This window comes from Empidonax traillii, unplaced genomic scaffold (assembly GCF_003031625.1).
Source record: "Empidonax traillii isolate 1590-97213 ecotype Southwest subspecies unplaced genomic scaffold, ASM303162v1 scaffold208:size1045274, whole genome shotgun sequence".
In the NCBI taxonomy this organism is placed as follows: domain Eukaryota; kingdom Metazoa; phylum Chordata; class Aves; order Passeriformes; family Tyrannidae; genus Empidonax; species Empidonax traillii.
Genome location: NW_020955401.1, coordinates 942,628 through 967,467, shown reverse-complemented (window position 1 = coordinate 967,467; position 24,840 = coordinate 942,628). Strand labels below are relative to the sequence as shown.

The following is a 24,840-nucleotide window of genomic DNA, read 5'->3' as shown; positions in this document are numbered from 1 at the left end:
CAGATCAGGCAGGCACTTTGCTGAGATCTTCATTATACCTAATTCCCCTTGCTCTTTTTTGTCCTCCTCTTTCCTCTTGCACATAACCAATGTGAATTTTCCTAATCAGTGTGATGTCTGGCCATGCACTAACTAAAATGCAGCACATGCTGTAAAGAGGGAGGAATCCACACACTTTGTGGAAGGGGAAGCGGTACCAGCAGCTCTAAATCTGAGTGACTCAGTCTCCTCAACTACGGAGGTCAAGAGAATGTTTTCCTTTTAAAATGGAAATCATCCATCCTTTGAGGCAAAATAAAAGAGCTGTGCCTTTGCATAAAATAGGAACTCTGCAATAACTGCCCTGGTTCACAACAGGGGAAGCCAGGTGGCATATTGAGTAACATTTTCCCAAACTTTCATGGTTCCATTTTTTTTTTTAATTATCATCCTTCAGAACAAGTCATACTTTTTAAAAATATATCACAATTGAACATGTAATAGAGCAGTCAGTGGTGACAGTCCAATGAAAAGAGGATTCCATTACAGAGCAACTTGCTTTTAAAAACACCTGTAGAGAACAGAAATTTGAGCTGCTTTACATCAGCAGCCTTGAACACACTTTTTCAGTGACCTCTGACACATGCAGGGGTACTTGCTTTCCTCAGCTTTTAGTCTTAATCAGCAACAGGTATTATATTATAGTGCTTTGTATATTCCTGTCTAGTCACAATATTTTCAGAAATTTGGTGTGAAATCAAGAAAAGTAAATCTATTAGATTAGGAACACTACAGATAAAAATGTCAGGTTCCTTCACTGACATCAGCAGCTTCCCTAAAAGCTTTGCTGAGCAATGGGAATATAAAACCTACAGAGGAGGTTGACACTGGATATTAGAATTAAATTCTTCCCTGTGAGGGTGGGCAGGCCCTGGCACAGGTTGCCCAGAGAAGCTGTGGCTGCCCCTGGATCCCTGAAAGTGTCCAAGGCCAGGTTGGACGGGGCTTGGAGCAACCTGGGTTAGTGGAAGGTGTCCCTGCCCATGGCAGGGGGTTGGGACTGGATGATCTTTTAAGGTCCTGTCCAACCCAGGCCATCCTATGAACACTGCTCTCAATGTGCCTTTCTCTCTTTCCTATTCCAGATTTTTCTTTTTGTAAGGAAACAATATTCTTTCCTCAGAGAGCAGAATACTTTTTTGTGGGAGCACCATCCAAACAGACAGTCAGCTTAGAACAAGGTAGATGAAGAGTAAAATCCAACTCAACCAGGCAGTTTTCCTCCTGATCTAAGTGCTTTCCACTTTAAAGAGATAAGGCAAGTTTCAGAATTTCACTTCCCAGGAGTGAGCTTCTTCTGTCATTATGGGAATTTCCAAGGAAGACACTTGCACCTGTCTACAGGTTGACCTCAGTGGCTCAGTATATCCCCCAAAGGCTCCTTATTCTACACTGAAGGAACATGCTGCTTTCCCTCAGACTGGCAGGTAAACATAAAAAGTGCCCCAAAATGAGCAGCTGTGTCATCCATTTAGGATTTGAGGGCCAGTGACAAACAGCTACAGCAATAAAAATTGCTATTTTCTGATCTATGCATTGATAGATCTCCAACCTGTAGACAGTGTAGCTCTAGATAGGATGTTTTACAGGTGGCAGGCTAATTCAAAAATCTGATTTATTATCTTTATTTACAGGCTAAGGCTCTTCCAAAAGCCTGGGCATCTATAGTCTAATAATTCAACTAAACTGGATGTCATTATTCATGTTACCCACAATGTCAAGGAATATGTGAAACCATTTATAAAAACAAAGAAAAAGTCATCAACATTGAATGTTTTCCAACTTGCAGAAACTTTAAATCATAGCTTTCTGTTCCTGGTGCAGCTCTTTCAATTAGTATCACAAAGTGTTTGTTTTCAGAAATGCAAGTCATTTAAGTCCCTTCAACCATGGGTGTCTGTGGTCTTTCATTGGTCCTCCTGTAAATCTCAGACAATCAATTCAAAAGGTCAGTGCTGATTAAAAGAAACAAATTACATAGAGAGACATTTGTTAGATTGCAAATTACTCTTTTGTGTCTTCTGAAATAGTATCTCTCTGGTTTATTTTGGGAAATGTGAGTAATTAAAAAGATAAAATAATGAAAGTGTGCAAGGAGGAGCTTCCGGAAGTCCAATTTCAAATCTTTTAAATGCTTTTAAGCTCGGCTCTGTCAGTCTGCTGTGTCCTAAGACAGGTTTTAGGCTGCAGCCACAGAAACAAGTGGTTATCCACATAGAAGTCACCCTTTGTCTCAAAGAGCTGAGGATTTTTCTGCAGCGTTCACAAAACCTTGAAATGTAGAATTAGGTTTGACGTTTTTCAAATCAAATAAGAAGATGGCTAAAATCAGTATAGCTCTATTTTTCCTTAATATGCCTATTTTCTCCTCTTCCTTTAGTTTAGCTTCTTTTTTATAATTCCTTACTTCACATTTTGCAATGTTTAGGCAGATTGATAAATATCATAAGAATTCATAGGTGGGAGCAAATGAGTACCAAGATAAAACAGGTGATTTCTTACTTTTTCATGTCTTAAAATATTCCAAGCAAAATCCAAAAAGAGACAAAAATCAAGACAGAGCAGAATCAAACACAACACACAGACTTAATGAGAGAAATATTTGGAACACAAAGCCTAAAATTCATGAAGTGGGGGCCTAGATGATGCCTACATACCAAACTTTAAACCTAGTAAAGCTTTGAAGCAGATTTGATGTTTTCTCTGTGCTCATGCAAAATGGAGAGAGCACTTACTGTATTACTACTGCACAAGAAGAGATTTATAAAGGAAAAGGGTAAAGCCTCATGTGAGAGATAAATATCATTAATAGTTACTGCAGTAAAGCAATATTCAGACCCTCCTAACTCCTAGACACAACTATCTGTTTCCTCCATAGTTTGCAAAGTGTATCCTCAAAGACAGGAATAAAGAATGAGAATGCTGATTTGCTTTGTTGTGACATTTTAGTATCCTTTGGGCCACTGGAAGATGCTTGTGATTTACCACAACAACATTTTCACGTTTTTGCAAATTCAACATTTTATAGATCCAAGGAGTTATCTGCATTTGTGTCCAGGGGTGGCAGGGAAAGGGAATGAATAGAATCATAGAGGTTGGAAAAGACCTCCAAGATCATCCAGTCCACCCTGTGCCCCATCCCCACCTTGTCCCCCAGCCCAGAGCACGGAGTGCCACGGCCAGGCCTGCCTTGGACACCTCCAGGGCTGGGCACTCCAAACCTCCCTGGGCAGCCCCTTCCAGTTCTTAACAACCCTTCCCATGAAGAAATTCTTCCTGATGTCCAACCTGAACCTCCCTTGGCATTCCTTGAGGCCATTTCCTCTCACACTGTCACTTGTTGCCCAGGAGAAGAGGCAGATGAAATATGCTGGTTTAACAGAACAGCAAGAAGCAAAGTTTTGAATCAGCTTGAAAAAGTTCTTTAACACGACTCACAACTCAGTTGCTTGAGTCTGTGATGTTTAAGCAATGCAGTACTTTGAGGGGATGCACCAGTTTCAGCATTTTTAAAACGGAATTTTATTATTTTGGGGATTTTACGATACATACCTGCTGGTCACTTCGGGTGAAAAGCTGTCAAAAAATGGACCAGAACCTCATGTTTTATCTTCTTCTTTTCCATCCCACGCTGACTCAGACTGGCCTCCTCATCCCTTTGATCAGTCATTCTAACACAGGGGGTGGCAGTCAGAGATTTCCCAGACATTTAAACTTAGGAAGAACAAACTGATGCCATCAGGCAACAGCACAGGGCTACCAGAGTTCAGTAAGGGAAATAATTCACAGAAAGTTCTCCTCAACCCTACCCAGCATTGCTCCTCGCTCTCTCTCCCAGCCACAACACATGCCCAAAGGGGGAGATAATTTGGGTAATAATAATATGGTGATTTTTATTCCAACCTCTCCTCTAGCTTTGAGATACGGAATGCAACAGAAAACATGTGCAGTTTCCTCTTCCCACCCCCTTCCCCTTCACAGCTTCTCTTTCCTCATTTGCAGACATTATGCCATCTCTAAAATTCCCTTACTTAGGGAGTGATTTTAGAATAAATTTTGATTAAATTCAGACTTCTATGCTAACATAAGAGGTGAACAATATTGTGGGAGAGGAGACAAAAAGGAAATGGGGATTTTTTTTTTTTTTTGAGAGTGTGAACTGTTAAATATTTAAGTTCTCAGTGAAAAGGTTTTACCTGGAAAACAACTCTATTTGAATCCCCTGCTCCTCTGAGCCTGGAGCACTTTTGGCTTGACCTCCTCCCTGGTGTTTTGGAAGTGGAGAGGAACATTCCCACTCCTTCTGGGAACAGATGGGCACATTTGGACTGTGTCAGAGGCAGCTGGTTGTGCTCAGACCTGGCCTAATTGCTTTCTCCTCAGTGTCTCCCCAATGTTTTCTGGGGAAAACTCATGAGACACCTACAGCAGTGTGGGAAGCACAAAGTCACTTTATTTTTGCCCACGCTTTTTGCCACATTGTCCATTCTGAACTTGCTTGTTCTATTCCTTGTTTTGAAAAGCCGCTTCCCAAGCAATAATAATAATAAAGCTAAACCTCTTTTTCTTCTTCTGCTCTTCCAGTTTCCTGCTCCACTCTGTGCCCATGGAATACACTCATACAGCCAACCCAAACTGCTTTGTAGTTCCCATCCATACTGACTTGAAAGCCAGCAGATCTTCAGTGGCCTAACAGATTGCTTGTTGCTCAAATTAAAATAATTTGGAGCCAAGTTTCCACCCAGATTATTATTTTATGGGCATCTATGAATTCCAGAAGGGAAGAATTCTGAACACAAGCATTAAGTGCTGCTCCATAACAACTGTCAAGTAGGCAAAGAGATACTGTGTGAAGTATTAGAGAGGGAAGGGATTAAAATATGCTCTAGATGAGAATCTCCAGCGACACAGCGCACCAGAAAGTCCTTAAAAATCCAGTAAACAAGTCACCCAGACACAGGATCGTCTATTCCAAAGTTCCTCATTAATACACCCAACTGAATCCAGTCCTGACTTGCCCCTGCGATGCATCTGAGGTTAAAAATGCCTCATGTGCTCAGCTTAACAGGTTCCCATTAGGGAAATGCAAAATTAGCATTGATTTTATTTCAGAAGAGCATCTCAGACAAAGAGTGTCATTAAAAGGCTACATACAGAATTTTTCTGAACTCTGGCAATTTTGTTCCATAGAAAGTATCCTGTCTGGATGTGACAGAGGTGTTTGCTAGTGTCCATATGTTAAACACCTCAAAATGCTCACTACTCCTTTTCCCAAAACAGGAATTCATGAAGGAAAGTGAAAAATAAGTAGCACATCAAAAAAAAACCCACGGTTGATTTTGGCAATAGAATCAATCAATCAACCAAAAATCGCACAACCTCTTTATCCTAAGAAATATTTTTCCCCTAGAGAATTACAAGGGTGTTTTTCAAACAGTTTTCACTTTTAAATGAAAAGAGGAAAATATTTAATTTTGAAAATATTGAAAGGAAAAGTTCTAGCTTTTTCTGCATCCCTTGCAGGCTTATATTTGTTTGTTTTGCCTGAAACATAACTTTTTCAATAGGAAGACATGGTTTTTAGCCAAAATATGTGCACATTTTTTCTAACAAAGTATTTGACAGCAAGGGATATCAACATTAGCGAGACAAAAAATTATCTTCTTCAAGACAGTAAGGAGGAAGAGTTTTTTGATTCCAAATGCAATTACTTTTCATTAATTAAAACAACACGAAGGTTTGGGCAGAGGGAGTTGGAAAATTTAGGGCACTCATAATTATGGTCCTCTGTTACTGTGGTTTCCCTCCAACAATTTATTATCAGTATCAGATGTAGTAAGAAAATAAATCTGAATGAAAGTGGCACAGCAGAGGCAAATCACTTCATCTTCTCTCAGTTAACTGTGGTTGTAAGTCAAGTTTTACTAAACCCACCTCTCCCACTGAGCTTCACCTTTTAGATCCCCACACAGGGAACTCCAGACCAAGGCAATAAGAGCTCCATAAACAGAAACCTGAAGCAGCAGTACGTGGGTTTATTATAAATAATATATGAATATTAACATTACTATATAATATGTAATCTATAAAGCATTCCCACCAAATTATTAAGGGTTCCAAACTTCCTTCACACTTAATCTCTGCCATTTCATATTTCAGTACTTGGCAAGAAACACAGAGCATGAATCCAAGTAAAGGGCTATGTTTTAGGGGATCCTCCCTGTTTGCAGGAGCCTCGAGGAGGAACAGAGCAAGTCTTGAAGGTTCTTTGCTTTTCAGTTTCCCTCTCTATAAAATGGGTGATAATTCTAATTAACCAAAAGAGGCTTCAGGTTTGGCACAAAGGGAGATCTCAAAATAAGCAGAAATAAAGGTTTCTTTGATTTTCAACCAAGTTCATGATACTTAATTTCTTCAGCACTTAGAAAAAAAAAACAAAGTCAGCTCTAGAAAGTGCTATGAATAACCATTGAGGAGGATGCAAAGAATTCCTAATAATAAATAGAGCTCGTGCAAGAAAGGAGAAAAGGCATGAAAGAAAAGGAAAGTAAAACCCAGTGAATAACTTCTTTTTCTTACATCCCTTTTGAAAATGCACAGAGCATCTCACGAAGTCTCGCTGGGCCACTGACATTTAGAGAGGTTCTCTTTTCCTCACTCCATCCATGGAAGTGCTGAATGGATGCTGTGACACAGCACACATTATCCTATCACTGCTTATTTATGGGGGCACTTTTGCTTCCCAGCCCTGAAATTGCTTTTCAGCAAGTCATAAATGTCCACTTTGAAAAGCAGATCAGTTTTGCTTTCCTTGCTCTAACTTAATTTTTCCAAGAAAATGAATGCCTTATTTGTTTTCAGAAAGGAAAAACAAACAAACAAACAAACAAACAAAAGCAAAGATTTCATGATATCCAGTACACTTTCAAACTCAAAAAAAAAAAATTAAGCAGATTAAAAATTATGTAGATGATCAATCCCCTTATTTCTCTGGATTATTCCTTAAGACTTCCCCATTTAAATACAATACAATATTAGCATTTATTATTTTCCTGCTTTCTTTTGTTCCTCAGTTTTCTTTTCCTAACCTCTCCCCTCACATTGGCAGCTGCTTCCATGTTTTATAATAATTAGGAATTTATTGCAAAGTATTTCAGATAAATACATTACGAATGAAAATATTTTTAATTCTGCTGCACATAAATGTAAAGATTTTTATGCTTGTTGAAACTCCTGCACTCTTGTGAAATTCTATATTAAAAATTTATTTTACAGAAATGTTTTGCTTTCAGAACACACTGACTACAATGCCTATTTCTTTGTACGGAATATATCTATATAATTTTATTAATAGCTTTAAATCTTTATACTGTTTTGTACATTTAAGGGATCAGGGTTATTACAGCACAGTTGTGTATTTCTATATAGTGATTTTTAGCATTTCAGTTCGTGTCATTATTTTATTTTTCATCTCAGATACACCTCCTAGTTTTTAAACAAATGCATTTCTCATCAGTTTTCTGTGAAAAGCAGCTTTAAATTGGAAGGGAAAACAGAGCGCATGGAAGGATTCTCTGTGCTCAGCACTGAGAAAGAGCTCTTACAGGCACTAAACAAATGTAAGTCTAAAAGAACAGCGGGAAATATTTTTTTACATGATTATCACTCAGGTATTGCCTGGAGGATCAGCTGCAAGAGAAATATCAGAAGAAAAAGATGCTACTTTTGTATGGTTTATGTCTCCCTAAAGAATAAAATGTGGGTTTACTAAACAATGGTATTTCAGTAGGTACAGTTGGGCAGGATATTTTACAAAGGGAGGGCAGTAAAAAAATTAAAATCTCTGCTGCTAGAAAATTAGAATCTCTTTGTCTCTTTGCTAGTTCAAAAATTAAATTCATCTCCACAGCTGAACCCCAACGTTTTTTCTGAGCGTGTCAGGAATGTCGTTCCGTGTTTTAATGGAGAAGGGAGGGGGGGAAAAGGGGAAAAAAAGTCCCTAGGCATGCAATTGAAAAACAGCAATGTTGCATGTCAGCTTTGTTTTCCCTTCTGGAATATATAATCCCTGAACAGAGCCTGCCCTGACCTTCCACAAGTAGCAGGGCAATCGTTCCTGGGGATTTTATGAATATCACTGTCCCTTTGCAAAGAAAGCCACGGATGAAAAGGGAAAAATTAATTTGAATTTGCAGTGAAAGTGAAAGCATCCAGCACTGGGCTATCCCCCAGCTGGAAGAGAGCCAGACTTGATCCCTGGGCAGGGAGCCAAGGAGACATCCTTGCCCTGGTGCATGACCAAGTTCTGCAGCTGGAGAGAGAAGCTGGGACAGAGGAGGGACCTCTGCATCCTCTTCGGGGGAGATAAAGATATAAAGATGCCAAGGTGTTCATTTTACTGTCCTTTCTTGCTCTCAGACCACAGAACAGCAGTAAAGTTTTGCCCGGGGAAGCTGTACAGGATCATCCCTCCAGGCCACCACAAGGAAGAACAAATCCTTCCAAGGAGAAGGAGAGAATGAAACCAAAACATAGAGCTGAAACCACAGAAACACACACAGGATGCACCTCTTAATTCACAATTCCTCACAGTCCTCTCAAAGGTCAAATTACCCCACCTTGAGGTACCCTTGAGTTGGAAGGGACCCAAAAGGACCTGAGTCCAACCCTTAGCCCTGCACAGGACCATCCCCAAGAGTCACACCCTGTGCCTGAGACCATCATCCAAACACTTCTTGTGCTCTGGCAGCCTTGGTGCTGTGCCCACTGCCCTGGGGAGCCTGTTCAGTGCCCAACCACCCTCTGGGGGAAGAACTTTTTCCTGAGATCCAACCTAAACCTCCCTTGGCACAACTTCAGGCCATTCCCTCGGGTCCTGTCACTGGTCACCATAGGGAAGAGATCAGTGCCTGCCCCTCCTCTGCCCCTCCTGAGGGAGTTGTTCTCCAAGGCTGCACCTGATCACTGTCCAGCTTCACAGAGCAGGCTGTGACACATTCCCTCCTGGCAGGGACATTCACTGGCCACATCTGTGAGGCAGAGGTGGGTGCCAGCCCCAGGGGGAAGATCTGGCCCAGGTTAGGGGGACTTTAGCCCTCACACCAGGGCTCAGTCCCCAGCCATGCTGCTGCACGAGGGCTCAGCAAGAGCATCCCCTCACCTGAGATGTCAGCAGAGCCAGCATGAATTTTTAACTCCCTCCTCTGTTCACCGAAGCAGTAGCTGCTTTCGGTCCAATTCATTGCACAAGATGTGCAATCTTAGTTTTATGCCGAGGTGAAATCCCCGTATTAATTCACTTTGAGTGCACACAACAGTCAGTGAGGAATTGGTGTATGGAGAGAGAGAGAGAGAGAGAGAGAGGGAGAGAGAGAGAGAAAAGGGGGATTTCTGGGATCAAAACTGAACCAGCTACTTCAAAATGACTGCTGAGTATTCCACGAAGGTGCCCAAACAAACACGGGGCCGCTCAGGTGGCAGCAAGGGAAAGGAAACTTGCAGGCACAGGAAAGGACACAACGAGGTAGGAAAGAGTAAGTGGATATGTACCTACAGCCTTCATTTCACACACCCATAATTCTCTCTGGCAGCTGCATGATTAATTCAAAGATTTATTGATTTTATTTTTTTTTTTTCCTTTCTTGCTCAATCCTGTTGACCTGCTTTTGTTGACGGCTCTGTGTGAATCACATTGCTCTGGCATCTCATCGGTCTGCGTGGCCCTCAGCAAACATTTCGGCTCATTCGACACCAACAGCCTTCAAGTGCATGATAAGAACACACAGCGTTTAATTCAAACCGAGCAAACGTGAACAAACAAAACTGATAGGCTACTCCTGCTGTGAAAAAAAATATCTGTAATTGCAATTTTAAAGCAGTTTCGATGGGGGTGGTGACATCTTAACAGTTCTATCTTTCTTCTGTACTCTCACTTTTATTAAAAAAAAAAAAAAATCACTGGCTTTAAGTTTTCTGGGCATTTTGGTACAGCAACTGCTTACAACATAAAATGTTCAGCCTTTGCATCCACCCCCTTTTGCAGCAGGATGGAGCACCTGGCCCCATGCAGTTACACAGGTCGAACCCACACACCACATCACAGGCTTTAAAAATTCACTTTATTCTAACTAAAAGGTCACCTGGCCTCCATTGTAACCTTCCTCCAAAGAGAAAACACACATGCAACTAAAATATGCCTTTACAGTTTAGCAACCCAGGTACAACACTGATGCCACAACAAATGAAACAATCTCCACCAGTGATATATTTCCAGTTCTTTCTAACGAGTCATTCTTCTAATGAGCCTTTCAATTAAAACTGGACTCTCAACAGGGAAGAGAAACCAAATGAGCACCTGTATGGCCAATCTACAACCCTAAAAAAAATGGGGATTTATAAACTTAACAGCACCGTGCTCCACAATGTTGTTTTAGTTGAAATCAGTCACTTATTACAACACTCAAGACTAGGATATTTCTGTTTCTTCTAGATGTCACCTCTAAAGATTTCCTTGGTGTTAAAAAGTCTTTGGATATTAAAAATGACCTAAACAAATCACAGCTGGTGGCAGTTTTGCCATTCTGGTCCTCCCAGAGTGCAGCTGAACCACCTACACAGGCAGAAGCTGTATGGTATAAAGAATTCCCAGTAGCAAGGCACAAACTCATTAAAATGGATCTCATGCATCAATTTTGTCCCCTCATATCAAAACTGTCAGAGCTCATTGGCTGTTTGCTCAGGTTAGACAGAGTTTTGATGGGAAACCTCAAGCATACAGTGGCTTAATGTGGTCACCTGCTTATCCACTGCCTTCAGGAAGGTGACAAGATCACAAGCTACTGGCAGAGCAGATTTATAAGGAAGAAAACAATGCTACAACCACTATTTATTCCAAAAACAAAAAAATTAAATAACAAAATCAGACCTAAACCTAGCACACTGATTCATCAAACTGTGTTCCTGTTCCTAGAATTTTGATACCAAATCTGAGCCTTGCTGTCTACAAAACCACCACCCCCCCAAAAAAAAAAAAATCCTGCAATCAAATCAAAGCAATAAAAATATTGCTTCAGTTATTTAAGAAAAAGTATATGAACCAAAAACTGCCTGAAAAAAAATTCATAAACAAAGAGGAAAGGCAAAATGGAAAAATGTTGAGGGAGCACCTGTGAAGGTTCGCAGCCAGTCTGCTCTAATTTCACCTTTAATAAAGATCTGGTAAACATCCAGTTAATTAAAACACAGGCCATATTTATTTGAAGGGTTTGCAAAACCCCGGAGAGAATTAATATTGCAGGGACTGTGGGGGCCAGAAAAAGCTGGCCAGGCGATAAAATGGGATTCAGCCAGGAAAATGAAAGAAATTTCAAGTACATCTGGGGAGAAAATAATGTGACACAGATATTTCCAGTGAAAGACTAACTGTGTCACTGGATTCAACCATGCTGAAAGAAACCTCTTCATGACTGGCAACATCAATAACAAGGTGGTAAAACAGAACAGTTTGGGCATCAGATTGGATAATGTTATGCATGGTCCAACAGACCCTCAGGCCCAGAGAGAGATGTGATAAGTGCCCATATATATGTATATGTATCTGTATACACACACTGATGGATACAGAGAGGGAAAGGGAGAGCCAGGCATGTTTAAAAAAAAAAAAAAAAAATATTTGAAGCCTTAACACAGCATACAGACTTGCAATCTCCCTCTCTCTCTCTCTCTTCAATTCACAAGGCAAAAGCAATTCTAAAGAGGGCCTGAATCCAATCAAGTTTTTTCACATGCTTTAATTTAAGCAGACAGAAAAATAAATTAAAGAGTTGAGATAAAAAATAGAGAAAGCACTACGGGGTTGTTGGGTTTGGTTTTGGCTTTCTTGGTTGGTTTTGAAGCGAGCAGAGGAAAACAATCCCTCCCAGTGATGGAAATGGAGGGCTGTCCCAAAACTGAGCCGTGACAGAAGGGGGGAAAAATTATGACACACTTGTCTCTTAGACATGCTTCATTACTGCAATGCCAAAGCCACTACTACTATTTGTGCATCCAATTAGTAATTAAAATTTCTGGATATAGTGAGACAGAGCAAATTTTGGCTTTCTGCATTTTAAGCACCAAGACACCCCACCCAAAGATACTTTTCTCCTCCATTTCTCACAAGCAGCCACCAATGTTCTATGCTCTCAGAACGGCCAAAACACCCCGTCACACGGAGGAAAATCTGCAAGTTCCCTCCACGGGAAAATAACAGTCTCCTTGATATTAACACCTCCATTCCACAAGCTTTCCCTGTGCTGATTAAAGGATCAGAAACCACCCTTCTACCAGAATAACATCACTCACTTTCCTCTGTGATATCAAAATGTGACTCTTTGACATGTGGATCAGATGCTTTCCACCTTCATCCCTTCAAGTCGCTCCAAACACCTGCCTCCCACAAAGCTGCCGAAATCCCTGTTGAATCCAGCACTAAGGATACCACAGCCATAATTATTAAAGATTCACCTGATCAAAATACTCCACTGTAGTGCAGTAGGAAGCAAGCACAGAGTGGCCAGAGGAAAGGCCACAGAGTCATAGAATCATTTAAGCTGGAAAAGATCTCTGAGATCATCAAGTCCAACCATTAACCCAGCACTGCCACATCCACCACCAAACTGTGTCCCCGAGTGCCACATCCATGGGTGGTTTTAGCACTTCCAGGGCTGGTGATTTCACCACTTCCCTGGGAAGCCTGTTCTGGCCACCCCTTCCAGCGAGGAAATTTTTCCCAATATCCAGTCTAAACCTCCCCTGGCACAACCTGAGGCCATTTTCTCTTGTCCTATCTCTTGTTACCTGGGTGAAGAGACCGACCCCCTACCTCACTACAGCTTCCTTCAATGAGCAGTTTTAAACACGTCTCCTTACATTTTTAATTTACAATTAAGACAGAGTGTGAAAAATATTTTTTATTAGCAAGAAGTGCTAAGTTTTTACCGTTTCCACTTTCTAATATTATAAGACACTGTCCTCCTAAAAGAGCAGAGCTCTCAGGAAAAAACGTGGAAAACCGGCCTTTTGTTAAATAATGCAGGAAGTAACTTCTTCCTGGTTCCCTCAGGAAAATAACCTTGCTGAAAGGGAAAGTGAGGAAGCAATATATTGTCTTTGGAGATGGGCAAGTGCACTTTACAAGTCTTCAAGAAGCCTGGAAAACACATTACTGTAACAGCAAACCTACAGCCTGACCCGAGCATGGCTGAATGCCACTCACAGCAGCTTTCCAGGGAGTCAAGGATGTTCAGCAGATGGAGGGGTTTGGTTGCTGTACTTTTTACCAAAACATTCTGTGCTGTCACAACTTTGAATAGCAGAATTAAGCCTCGCTGGCAAATTTCTGGTAGAAGGTAGTTTGCATACAGAATTTTAGATATGCTCAAATACCTAAGCATAAAAAAAGTTGTCCTCTTCATCTCACTCCACCTGGAACCAGGAAAACTCTTGCATCTAGAGCATCCAGTGGCACAGGGGAAATGTATGCTGAATGCCTGTTTTTTGGCAACTCTGGTCATCATCACTGATGTCAAACTGAAGCAAGAAACATCATAGCTCATGACTAGACACAGTTGCAATCAAAAGGCTGGACTTCATCCTTATGATCACCCACAGCAGTCTCATTCTGATCACAGGACTCTGCACACAGGACCACTCTACATAAAGAGATAATCTCTTTTCCTTCCTGAAAGTACAAACCTCTTGGCTGAAAACACAGTGATTGCTCTGTGTGAGCTGAACCTCTGCTGTAATCTCCAAACCCCAGCACAAACTGCAGTGCTGTATTTCAGATGTCACCACGTGATAACTACTGGCAAACACTGACTGCTTGACTGGCAACCGCAGCAGTTCAGAAAAGCCCTTTGTGCACAAAAGAGATCCAAGAGCCCCTGAGCCTTTTAAAGACGAGACTTGAGGAACTGTGTGTAAATAAATAATGCAATTCATTACACCAAATGTAGGTCGCTGTACATCAGTGACACTTCTCAAGCCGTGGTCCAGTGTGACTAATTCCTGGCTGATGGGAAGTACCGTGGCTGGAAGGCTCATCTGCTGTCACCAGCACATCAGTCACAGCCCTTCAGGGAGCTCTGTTCCACCCGTGCTCACCCACCTTCCCTCAGAGCTGCTATTCCTTCGGTGCAGCCTTTATGCCATTGTGCACAGTCCATATTATCTGTCTGTCTCCTTTTCTACTTTTTTTTTTTTTTTTTTTTTTTTTTTTTTTTTTTTTTTTTTTTTTTTTTTTTTTTTTTTTTTTTTTTTTTTTTTTTTTTTTTTTTGAGCAGTCACACTCCATGTATAAATCAGATGTCATTAGGCGGGAACATGGGAATTCGGAAAGGTCAGGGCACGAACCTATTCATGATCCTGCTCCTGGCACTGAGCTATTCAGACACACAGAAAAACTCCAAATGCCTTGCAGTTATCAGCGTCAGGGTAGGAGGGATCCATAACAGAAGTACAGTATGTAGTGACAGACCCGTGTTAATTCCTCAGCCTTTCTCTTTGTTTACAGCTGTGCTCCCTTCTGCTCTGTTCTCTCTGCTGATCCCTGACCTTCAATTTTAGCAATCTCTTTCTGCCCTCCTTCTCCTACAGCCACACCCATCCTTTGCTCTCTCCGGGACTAATTAAGGCGTGGATGGACGCTGCTCTCTGTTTTTTACCCAGGCAGAGCAGAACCAGCAGTTATTTTACCTTCCTTTCTAGCTCAGCTTCGCTGTTCTGCGCGTGAAGAAGGAACGAACCAAGGACTAGACTCCCACCTGCCTGGCACTTGCTCAGTGGAAGCCAAAGCACAAAATCCGTGGCACTTTTCTACACTATTGTTCCTTGGGTTTATGGCTGTTATTACAAAAACATTCTTTGCTGCACCCTTTGGTCCTGCAGGAACTTTGGCTGTTGTCGGCGGTTACAAGGTCAACACAAAGCTGATTCCAAAAGTCTCTTTCCTTTGGGAAACGCTTTGGGAAGGAAAGCAGTTAAGAGGGAAAGGAAGCTTTTGAGCAAGATTTATGCAGCTATCCATCATACAGTGTTCTAGGAGGATTTAAGCTTTTATGTTTAGTGTCATCTAATGAAAACACATAAGAGCTGGTTACTGATCCAAGAGAACACTGCACATCATTACTTTCCCTGTTGTAATTCAAATGAATTTCAGAGTCAGCCTCAATTCCAATGACAGTATCAAACTCTTTAAAGTAGGATTTTGAGAAGAGAGCCTGAAGTTCCAGCTGCAGAGGTTGGTACAGCAGTAAACCTGCACTTTGTGAGCCCCTTGAGACTTCTCAGAACTACCATCAGTCCTTCTAATTTGCTGACACCTCACAGCTTCTCAGGCAGCACAGGCACCTCTGCACAGTTTGACTGCTTTTGCTAGAGGACACAAAGAGGCAAATACGGCTCACTTGATGCATCTGGAGCAGACTGACAGCTGCCAAGGTCTGCTGTTGTCCTTCTCTGTCAGAGAGTTTGTAACACAGCTGTATGCAGTGGAGATGGCTGAATATTTCATCTCACTATTATTATTCAAAATGGAGCTTTCCATTACGAAAATGTTTCTGTGTATTATTTGCTGTTGGAGGCCGGGGCTTTCCACTTTTCCTCCAAATAGATTCATCCAAGTAATTGGGTTTTGCCTTGCTTTTAAAATCTTTTTTTTTTTTTTTTTTTTTTTTTGCTACCTTGGCCCCTAGAGGACACCCTGGAAAAGCTTTTTGGCCTCAGATTTGCTGCCACATGGAAAGACAAAGTGTAGGAGCAAAACCCCAATTATGTAGCTGTTCCCCTGAGAGACAGACGAGCACAGGCACACCTTTTCAGTCCGCAGCTGTCCTTGCACATGGAGACTTCATAAAAATTGGTATTTCTGCCTCCAAACATAGGCACCTTCCCGTCTATTGAACATGGAGTCTGACCTATTGGGATACTCCCTGGAAATGCTCCAGCAATAGGTCTTAATATGTTTCAATTCCCAATTACTTTACAATAACCTGAAGGCATGACATAAAATTGCAGCCAGGAAACAGAAGATGTTTTTTGCCCAGCTCTGTTTTTTCCACACTTTGATTACTGTGGACATCATTGTGCTCTCTGAAAATTAAGCACACAGACAAAAGCAGATATGCTCAGAAAACATCATCCTGTTTTAATCAAGCAATACCCTTCTTAGACACTCTTTCTAAAAGGGTAGGATATTTTTATATTATAAAAGTAAAAACGCTGCTTTTCTTGTGGGTTTTTTTTTGTCTGTTTGTTTGTTTGTTTAAAATTTTACATGTATATAAAAAGAGAGCCGGTATCTAGATCAGTAGCAGCTGCAATAAAGGATTCTGGTTCATCTACAGATCTCTCTATCCTCGTAGTCAGAATTGCACTACAGATAGACAGATACGTGAAATATTTACTCTAAATTGTTCTTGGAAATAGCGCATTGGGGTTTAAGTCATGCAGAAAAGAAAAAAAAAAACCAACATCTTCTCTATTGGTCCACTTGCTTATAAAGCTCCTCCACTGAAAAGCTTCCCTGTTTCTTGTCTTAGGGGGTCTCCCATTCCCTGCTGTAAGGTTTAAGCTTCCTGGGCTACTTGTATCTTCCATTTTGAATGGATAAATTATCCCAATGAAAATCACAGAAGGGCAGAACGGTTTGGGTTGGAAGGGCCCTTACAGCTCATGCAGTTCCACCCCCTGCCATGGGCAGGGACACCTTCCACTAGCCCAGGATGTTCCAAACCCCGTCCAACACTGGACACTTTCAGGGATGAAGAATCTACAACTCCTCTGGGCAACCTGTGCCAGGGCCCTCCTCACCCTCCTAGGGAAAAATTTCTTCCTAATATCCAATCTAACCCCACTCTCTGTCAGTTTGAACCCACTCCCCCTTGTCCTATCACCACATGCTGTTGTAAGCAGTCTCTCTCCATCCTTCTTGTAGCTCCCTTCAGAAAATGTTTTTCTCATCTTAATCCTCTTCCCCACCTTTTTTTCTCTTTGCTTTTTCTTGTTGTTCCATAAAGACTACCTTGTTTTCCCAAAAAAGACTCGTCCACCTCAAACCACGACAACCATCATTCTCCAAGTGTAAATCTTTTTATATTCTTGCTCTTTCATGGCAGAGGTTTCCCCTCAAGGTGACTCTTATTTTTGCTGATGCTAATGAATAATCAATACATCAGTTATATTGAGAAACAAGAAGAAAACAAATCTGAACTTGATATTTCAGATATTTAATGGTGAGATTAAAAGCACACTAATTATTCTGGTCTAGTACAAAGAAAAAAGAAACAAAACTACACCAAACATGCAAGTTGGGGCTGTATAAGCAAGAATATGCATTTCCTTGGATTATTGATCATTAGGGAAACAGCTCAATAGTCATGTTATGTCTTGCATCCTATTCATCAGCACTGGCATTCTAAGACAGGCTTGATCAATACCTCTCATTTGGGTTCGTGGCCAGATTATTGCAAAATTGATTATGGGCAAAACACGAGTAGGTTAAGGTTTTCAAATGCTCTCACTATTAAGCTGCAGTCACAGAGTATTAAATGGTGAACAAACAAATCTTGCCGTCCCTGTGGTTAAAGTGGAGCGATGTTTTCCTGCCTCCCTCCTGCCCTTGCACAACAGGTAGCACTGACCTGTCATCTAACCTGTGATTTCATTTCTGAAACTAAATCTATTCTGTGACATGACCCCCAAGGGGATAAACTGAGTTTTTAAATAGCATCAGTTGTAATGAATTATGTTTTATTTCCATTTAGGGTGCTGCCAACTGCAGAGTTAAGGGATTGTGAGATAATTAGAAACTTGTTAAAGTTTGTAATAGATATTTTATGATGGCAGCCTTGTCAACCACAGCCAGAGGTTGCATTAAGAAAAGTAAATTATTAGATTTAGGTCTATATAGTTAAATGTTATTACACACTTTTATCCCCCAAAAGTTTGGGGTTAAAACCAATATAATCCCATCAAAATGAAATTGTCTGTAAGTAGAAGCCATGGTGGTCTGCAGAATTGCCATATTTTCTTCCCTAAAGAAGGGATTACAGAGACCTGTGTGCCCTACTCCTGATTCCAGGGGGAAGGGCAGGATTGAGCCACTCAGGGATATCACAAAGGTACAAGGTACTAGAGTTCAGCTCATAAAAAAAAATAAGATTGAGAGGTTACCATCTATGTTGACTGAGAAAATATGTAATTTTTTCTTACGATTCATAACGAACAAACTTAAAAGAAAAAAAAATTAGGTAGTTAACCACACAGACATACAATTTTTTTCCACAGCCAATACTCACACATACAGATAAAAGTGCATCATGTAGCAGCCTATTTTGAGATAAAAGGGAAAATAACCACATCCATCCACTGTTGCATAAAATAATCATAGTTCTGATAATCTCAAGCATATTTCTGTATTGCTATTTAAAGAATAATGGAAAGCTTATTTGTGTATTTAAATACAACTCTGACTTGTGAACACACTCCATTTCAGTTGCTCAATGACAAAAATAACATTTCCTATTAAAATCTGAGAGCATAATAAGGAAGTGAATTCACCAGGCTTAAACAGTGCACCAGTAATGCAGAACAACTGATCATCAGTTACATGGTACTTAAATATCTACCAAATCCTTAGAAAGCTCTTTGAAATGCAGTTTTTGAAAACAAACAAACAACCAAAACAGAACAAGGTGATGTCAGGAATCAGTAAAACACAGAGAGGAATGAAATCTATAATATGAGTCATAATAGAGACACAGATATTTCCATCAATTTGTCAGAAGGAAAAGATCATTAATATCCTGAGGATGTTAGAAAAAACATTTCCACACACTGAAGGATCATAAACACGAATGTATTCTTAAATATATTCTGCAGCAACATTTAACTCAAACTGGTTTTTTTCCGTTCTGCATAACCCTGGACCAATACATTTCCAATTTCTTCACACATAAATCATTTGTATGTGTAACAACAGCAGCATGTGTGTAATACATACAATTTAGATATGTACTATACTGAAAATATTCTCCCTACGTTTTCCTTCTCCCATGAATTTCTTAGAATGTTTGTGCTTTAAAATGTTAGGTATTCTTTGCCTGAATTCCCTGTACTTCCTGAAAAATGCCTCACATTTCCTCAGTTTGCCAGTAAATAGATTAATGCACATAAATGCTTTAGTATAGATTGTTTCACTTCAATATGTTCAGATTATGGCACAGTTTACCCTGTGCTTAAACCTCCAGTGTTATCTGTGAAGATGTCTGGGATTAAAATGCTGTGAAAGTATAAATATCAATTACATACCTCATTTAAACATAACCAAACAAATTTAGACTCTGGATTTCTTCTAATCCACGAGTAGCGTTGTGAGTTTAAAAAAAAAACAAACCAATTACAACCCAGCACATGTTTTATGACACTCAAATTTCTTTGGCACGTGGGAGTCCTTTATCAAAGTTAAAACACAAACCCCCTTCCACAGCACCAGAAAGCTGGTTTTGTGTCTGGTATAAAGCAAAAACCATGTTATTTTCCCCTCAAGCGGGGCTGTCTGAAGCCTTCACGTCACACACCCAGTCACAGGGACGCAGCAACGCTGAAGTGAAAGGATGACATCCCGTCCAGCTATAATTGACTCCGAGGAAACATCAGGCATTTGGGGGGGGGGGGGGGGGGGTAGAGGGGGGACAAAAAACAACCAGGACACATCCCTGCCATTGCCAGTCGGGAAGGAAAACCATAAGAGCCTACCTGAGACAAGCGAGACTGTGTCTTTCTCCCATGAGACAACAGTGATGTATGCCTCCACAGAGGAGGGGATAATGCACTTGAACACTGCTACATTGCCTCTCATGGCTTTCTGGTCCTCCACACGGACTGTATAGGGTTCCCGTAAAACTGGAAGGGGGGAGGAAAAAAGAGGTGCCATTAAACAACATCTCATCCATCTCCTCGGTCAGCCTCGCAAAGCCCCCACCCCCCGAGAAGGCGGCTCAGGTTGTGAGCTCTTCTGCCTCGGTAAAAAGGACACCCTTTTGCAAAGTTAGTATCTGAAAGCGTTCCCAGAGCTGTTTGTTTGCTCAAAATCTGCGTGTCGCCGTTCCTGTGCTCTTCCCCCCACCTCATCCTGAGGTAAGGACTGCGTGTGGATGTGGGTAAATGGTGTTATGCCTCCTGTTAACTTGTCTAGTTTCTCGTGCCGTGTTTCCCTTCGCGAAGGGTTTTCTGCCCTGTCAGAGGGCACGAGGAACATGCAGGTTCTGCGTGTGAATTAGACATCCAGAGGGGAGAGGAGAAGGTCAGTGTCATTCAGGGTTTTGAAGAAGTCAGAACTAAAGGAGAAAAATCAATGGAGGTGACAGCAAGAGAGAAAAACCAAAGTGTCTCAGAAACACAGAGAAATGAGAGTACGTAAGGTGAGAGCTACACTGGATTGACCAGCCCTGAAAGAAATCAGATAATGGTAAGAGAACAGAAACAAAAGCATGATTGCAGCAAGTAAAAACATGTTACAGTAAAAAACAGCCCAATTCAAAAAAACACTTAGGTGCAGACTTACTTGTCTCGCATCTGAAAGAATTAATTTAATGAACAGAAAGAAAAAAGCACAGCTGGACGGAAAAAGAGGATAAAAGCACAACTGGAGAAATCCCAGTATTGCTGGGATGATATGCAGTTGTGTTGTGTAGGAGAATGGAAAGAAGGAAAATCCTGGCTCGGAAATAATTCCATGAAGAATTAAGGGATGAAAATTTCCGTGAGCAATGGTTAGAGAAGGTGGTAGAGCAGGGAGAAGACAGATATTGTCCACTGCAACATGTAAGTGGGGGAGACAGGACAGGTGAAGCCAGTGAATCCTTTTCAGAGCTTACAAAAGCATTTCTATACATCAGGAGCACTGGGCTTTCTAAGAGTCAGCCCCATTTACAATGTATTTCATGAAAAAAAAAGGCAGGCTACTGAGATGTAACTGTAGACTTCACAAATGCAAACAGCATCAAGCTTTCAGGTCCAGCACTACCACCGCAAGAAGGAAGAGTGAAGTTCTCCACCCCAAACCTTGCTATAACAACATAACTGTTAGAAGCCCTAACTAAAAAGTAAATTTAATAAAAATAAATTCAATTAAAAATTAAATATCTTTTTTAAAAGAAAAAAAAAATTTCTATTTAAGATAGCCACCACTAGTTTTTAAGAAAATAATTTATTTTTAATCAAAGTTTAAGATTCCTAACCCTGTTGTAAGTGTTGAACTGATATTTTAAACACTTTAATGCAGCGACTTTACAACAGTGGCTGCCCTGTGATGAAGCAGCCCCCTAATCTTGTTCTACACTGAGGGAATGGCACATAGATCATCTTAATGAGGCTGACTTTTGTCTAAAGCTCCTGCTCCAGCCATCATTTACAGAACAGGCCTGCTTAGCAGCAATATCCTAACACACTGCTAAAGGTATTTGTGCTTTTCAGAGCAGTTGGCCATTTTGAAAATCTGGCCCAAAACCACAGAAACCATGTGGGGCACAAAAACTGTAAAGAGGTTTATTCACATCTTAGCTTAAAAAAATTTACATTACTGTGATTTAGGAGGCCCCCCCATCTGTTTCCAGATCATAGTTTTGACACTTCCCATGAATAAACTGACGATTTTCACTTTCAATTTTTTTTTTTTTTTTTAAATCCCAAGTCCCCAAGTCATTAATTTATATGGGAATTCCTTTGCTAAAAAAATATACTCTTCCCTGCCATGACTGCAAAAGGAATCTTGAAGATAAAAAGGAGACATGCACCTTTAATCCCAGGTGGGACAGGCCTGGAAGAGGGTTGGGTTTGGGTTCACTGGTGTGGGGGATTTGTTTTTGGAGGGGTTGGGGATGTGTGTTGCACTACATGCAAAATTACACGAAAAAGCACAATTGCAATAATTTGTGAGCTGGAAGTTTTGTATCTGCTTCCCCTATCCTTGGGGAAACAGGTAGGTGAGGCTCAGACTTTCTCCAGGCAACCCTGAGAATGGGCAGAGCTGTGTCAGTCCTTGAGCTATGAACAGAAGCTCCACAAAGCTGCTGCATTTTTAGGAAAGCCTGTTGCTGTTGGAGGGGCACTGCAAGCAGGAGGAGACAGAGAAGGGGTTAGAAAAGGCCCCTCTAAAATCATCCCAGTCAGGGCCAACCTGAAATAGTGCTCAGATTTCTCGTGAAAGCACCACATAAACAAATGAAATTCACAGTTTCGCATTTCAGCAGCAACAGGGTTTATCACCTGAGCATGAAATGCACTTGCTGCTGTGCACTGAAGGCTCTCAAAGTTGTGTTTTGCTATGACTGAGGGACTACACGTGCCTTTGGAAAAGATGCTCACTAATAACTATTGTCTGCCATCAGGCACAGTGACAGCTCTGACACACAGTATCAGTTCACATGAAGGAAGGGGACTTGTTTAACTTGTTATCCAAACCTCAGATTAACTGAGAAATTGAGTCAAATGGAGAAATGAGTGGTAAAAGGTTAAAAAAGGGAAAGAAAAGAGGTAAAGGGGCATTTCTGACTTGGCCAGAAATAAAAAAGTTGTTAAATTATAAGTCAAGCAGCTACAGCTGCTACTGCAAAGCCCTGTTTCCAGGTCCTTTTTCTATTTGCAAAGGTTATTTCTCAAACAGAGCAAGATTTCTTTTGGGGTCATTGTGTCATTGCTGGGCAACAAACAGAGCTACATCTTGTCATCCCTATCATCTGCTTTACACCTAAATGGACACCAAGCAAGTCACTGCAAGTTTTAGCCTCCTTTACATCACTTTTAATTTATCTAAGAAATAGAAAAATTAAAAACTAATACTGGGAAAAAAAAAAACTGATGCCCAAAAGATGTTCAAAATTGAGATACACAAACAAATCCACACATGAAAAAAACATATGATGTTGTCTCTAAATATAATTCTGAGAGACAACTTGCCCACAAATCCATGAAAGTAAAACCAAAAGCACAAAAAACAGAAGTGAGTTTCAACCATTAAGTTGGTTACAGTGTGTTCTTATGAATCTTTGATTTTCAAGCTTTTCTTTGTGGACAACTGAACATTTTCATAAGAAGCACAGACCATTATGGAAACTCCCCGTATATGTAACACAATAACTTGCTTCTTGTGCAAGAAAACCCACTTTTCTAGACTTAAATTTTAATGAGACATGAATTTCATGGAAACCTGGTTTTTATTCTCGCCTTCCCCATTGTCTACAAACTACAGATCTCTGAATGTTAACTTATTGGTAAGAAGAAGAGAATACATTTTCCTATTTAAAGAGAAAGTCACAGGGAAATCTACTTGCTAAGTGTCCACGGTTTTCCCTGTCAAAGTCCTGTGACGACAGATCTCCAAAGGAAAGATAATTCCCTCCTGGGAAAAGGCAAGCTCAGCTTCACCAACAGCAAAGAGTTTCTCTGGATTTGCATGTGCCAAAGGTCAGTCCCAGACTACTTTTTGTTTGTTTGTTTGAATATTTTAATTAACTGAAGTGGGTAGACAAAAATCTTCAAAAACCACACAATCATGTGTTGATGTGTTGATGTGTTGATGTGTTGTAACAAAAGGCCTGATTTTGATCCCACTCTAATTCCCCACTGGCTGACCCAGCCAGCAGAGAAAACAGATGCAAAACCATTGTGCTCATTTGCATCTTTCAGCCTTTTTACCCCAAAAATAATTCAAACTAAGGAGGAAAGAATCCAGAATTTTACTGAATATTGTTGAGAGTTCAGAGATTACATTTCTGTCCAATCTCCCTTGATTTACAGCTGCTGCTGCCCTTTGAAACACCAAAGTTTCCCCCCTCCCCAAGCCCCTTTGAACCCAAATAAAAGACTGTCCTTACCAGCCTTAATGTGAACATCCTGACTCCTGATTTTCCCTGAAGGATTTTCAGCTGTGCAATAGTAAGTGTTATCATGGATTAAGTTATTAAAGCTTGAAGGAGGGAAGGGGAAAATTTGGAGAGTGCCATTGGGGTGGACGTGGCGGATCCCTGGGACATCGTAGATCTCCTCGCCCGTCGCTAGGTACCATCTGAGCGTCACAGGGGGGATCCCTGCAGCTGGACAGGGGACCAGTGTCCCTGTGGTGCTGGCAAACACTACCTCTTGCAGAGATGCATTGACAAAGTATAGACTGGCGTGTAGCTCTTCACTGAAAACTGCAAGACAGAAAAAGAAAAAAAAAGAAGAAACGTTGAAAATTGAAGAAGTTTCAGCCACGCGAAACTATTCGACACCGAACTCAAATGTGGCACCCAGAGAAAGTAATCAAAGCACCTGGGATCCCGAGGCGAGCTCTAATAAAAAATGTTCCTTGTTTTCAAAGGAAGTATCACCAGATTAAACACACTAAGTGTAGGTAAAACAAGAAACTCCTTTCAGTGTAAGCTGATACAGGTCCGTTCGCTTTTGCATTTGCTGGTGCAACACTCTTTGTGAGCCCAGCAAAAATGTAGCAATCTACTTTTATGAAATTTCTAGCAACTAAATTTCTGCCTGGAACACAGGCAGTTGCTGTTGGCATCTCTAAAATTATTTCTACAGTCTTTCCATGGCAAAAATGATGCACGAAGTAATAAAAAGAACCGAGCAAACAGTGGAAAAATCCCCATTATTCCTCAGTTACAGTACATATCTCTACTTAATACAGATGCAGCTTAAAAATAGATTATATCACTTGGTCAGATCTTTCTAACAAAGACCTATAAACCTGGCTAAAAAGCACGC

The 24,840-nt window shown here is 40.8% G+C and overlaps 1 protein-coding gene across 1 annotated transcript in view; it reads right to left on the bottom strand.

Moving 5' to 3' along the window:
• Positions 1-19,836: 19,836 nt before the first annotated feature.
• DSCAM (DS cell adhesion molecule) overlaps positions 19,837-24,840 on the bottom strand; it is a gene marked incomplete at its 3' end in the record, with an annotated part of 78,572 nt that continues 73,568 nt past the window's right edge. Inside the window, exons 2-3 of the mRNA XM_027887387.1 lie at positions 23,955-24,272; positions 19,837-19,983 (exon numbers count right to left, since the gene is read on the bottom strand). Of these exons, the coding sequence (XP_027743188.1) occupies positions 19,837-19,983; positions 23,955-24,272 (465 nt within the window). The remainder of the gene's footprint in view (positions 19,984-23,954; positions 24,273-24,840) is intronic.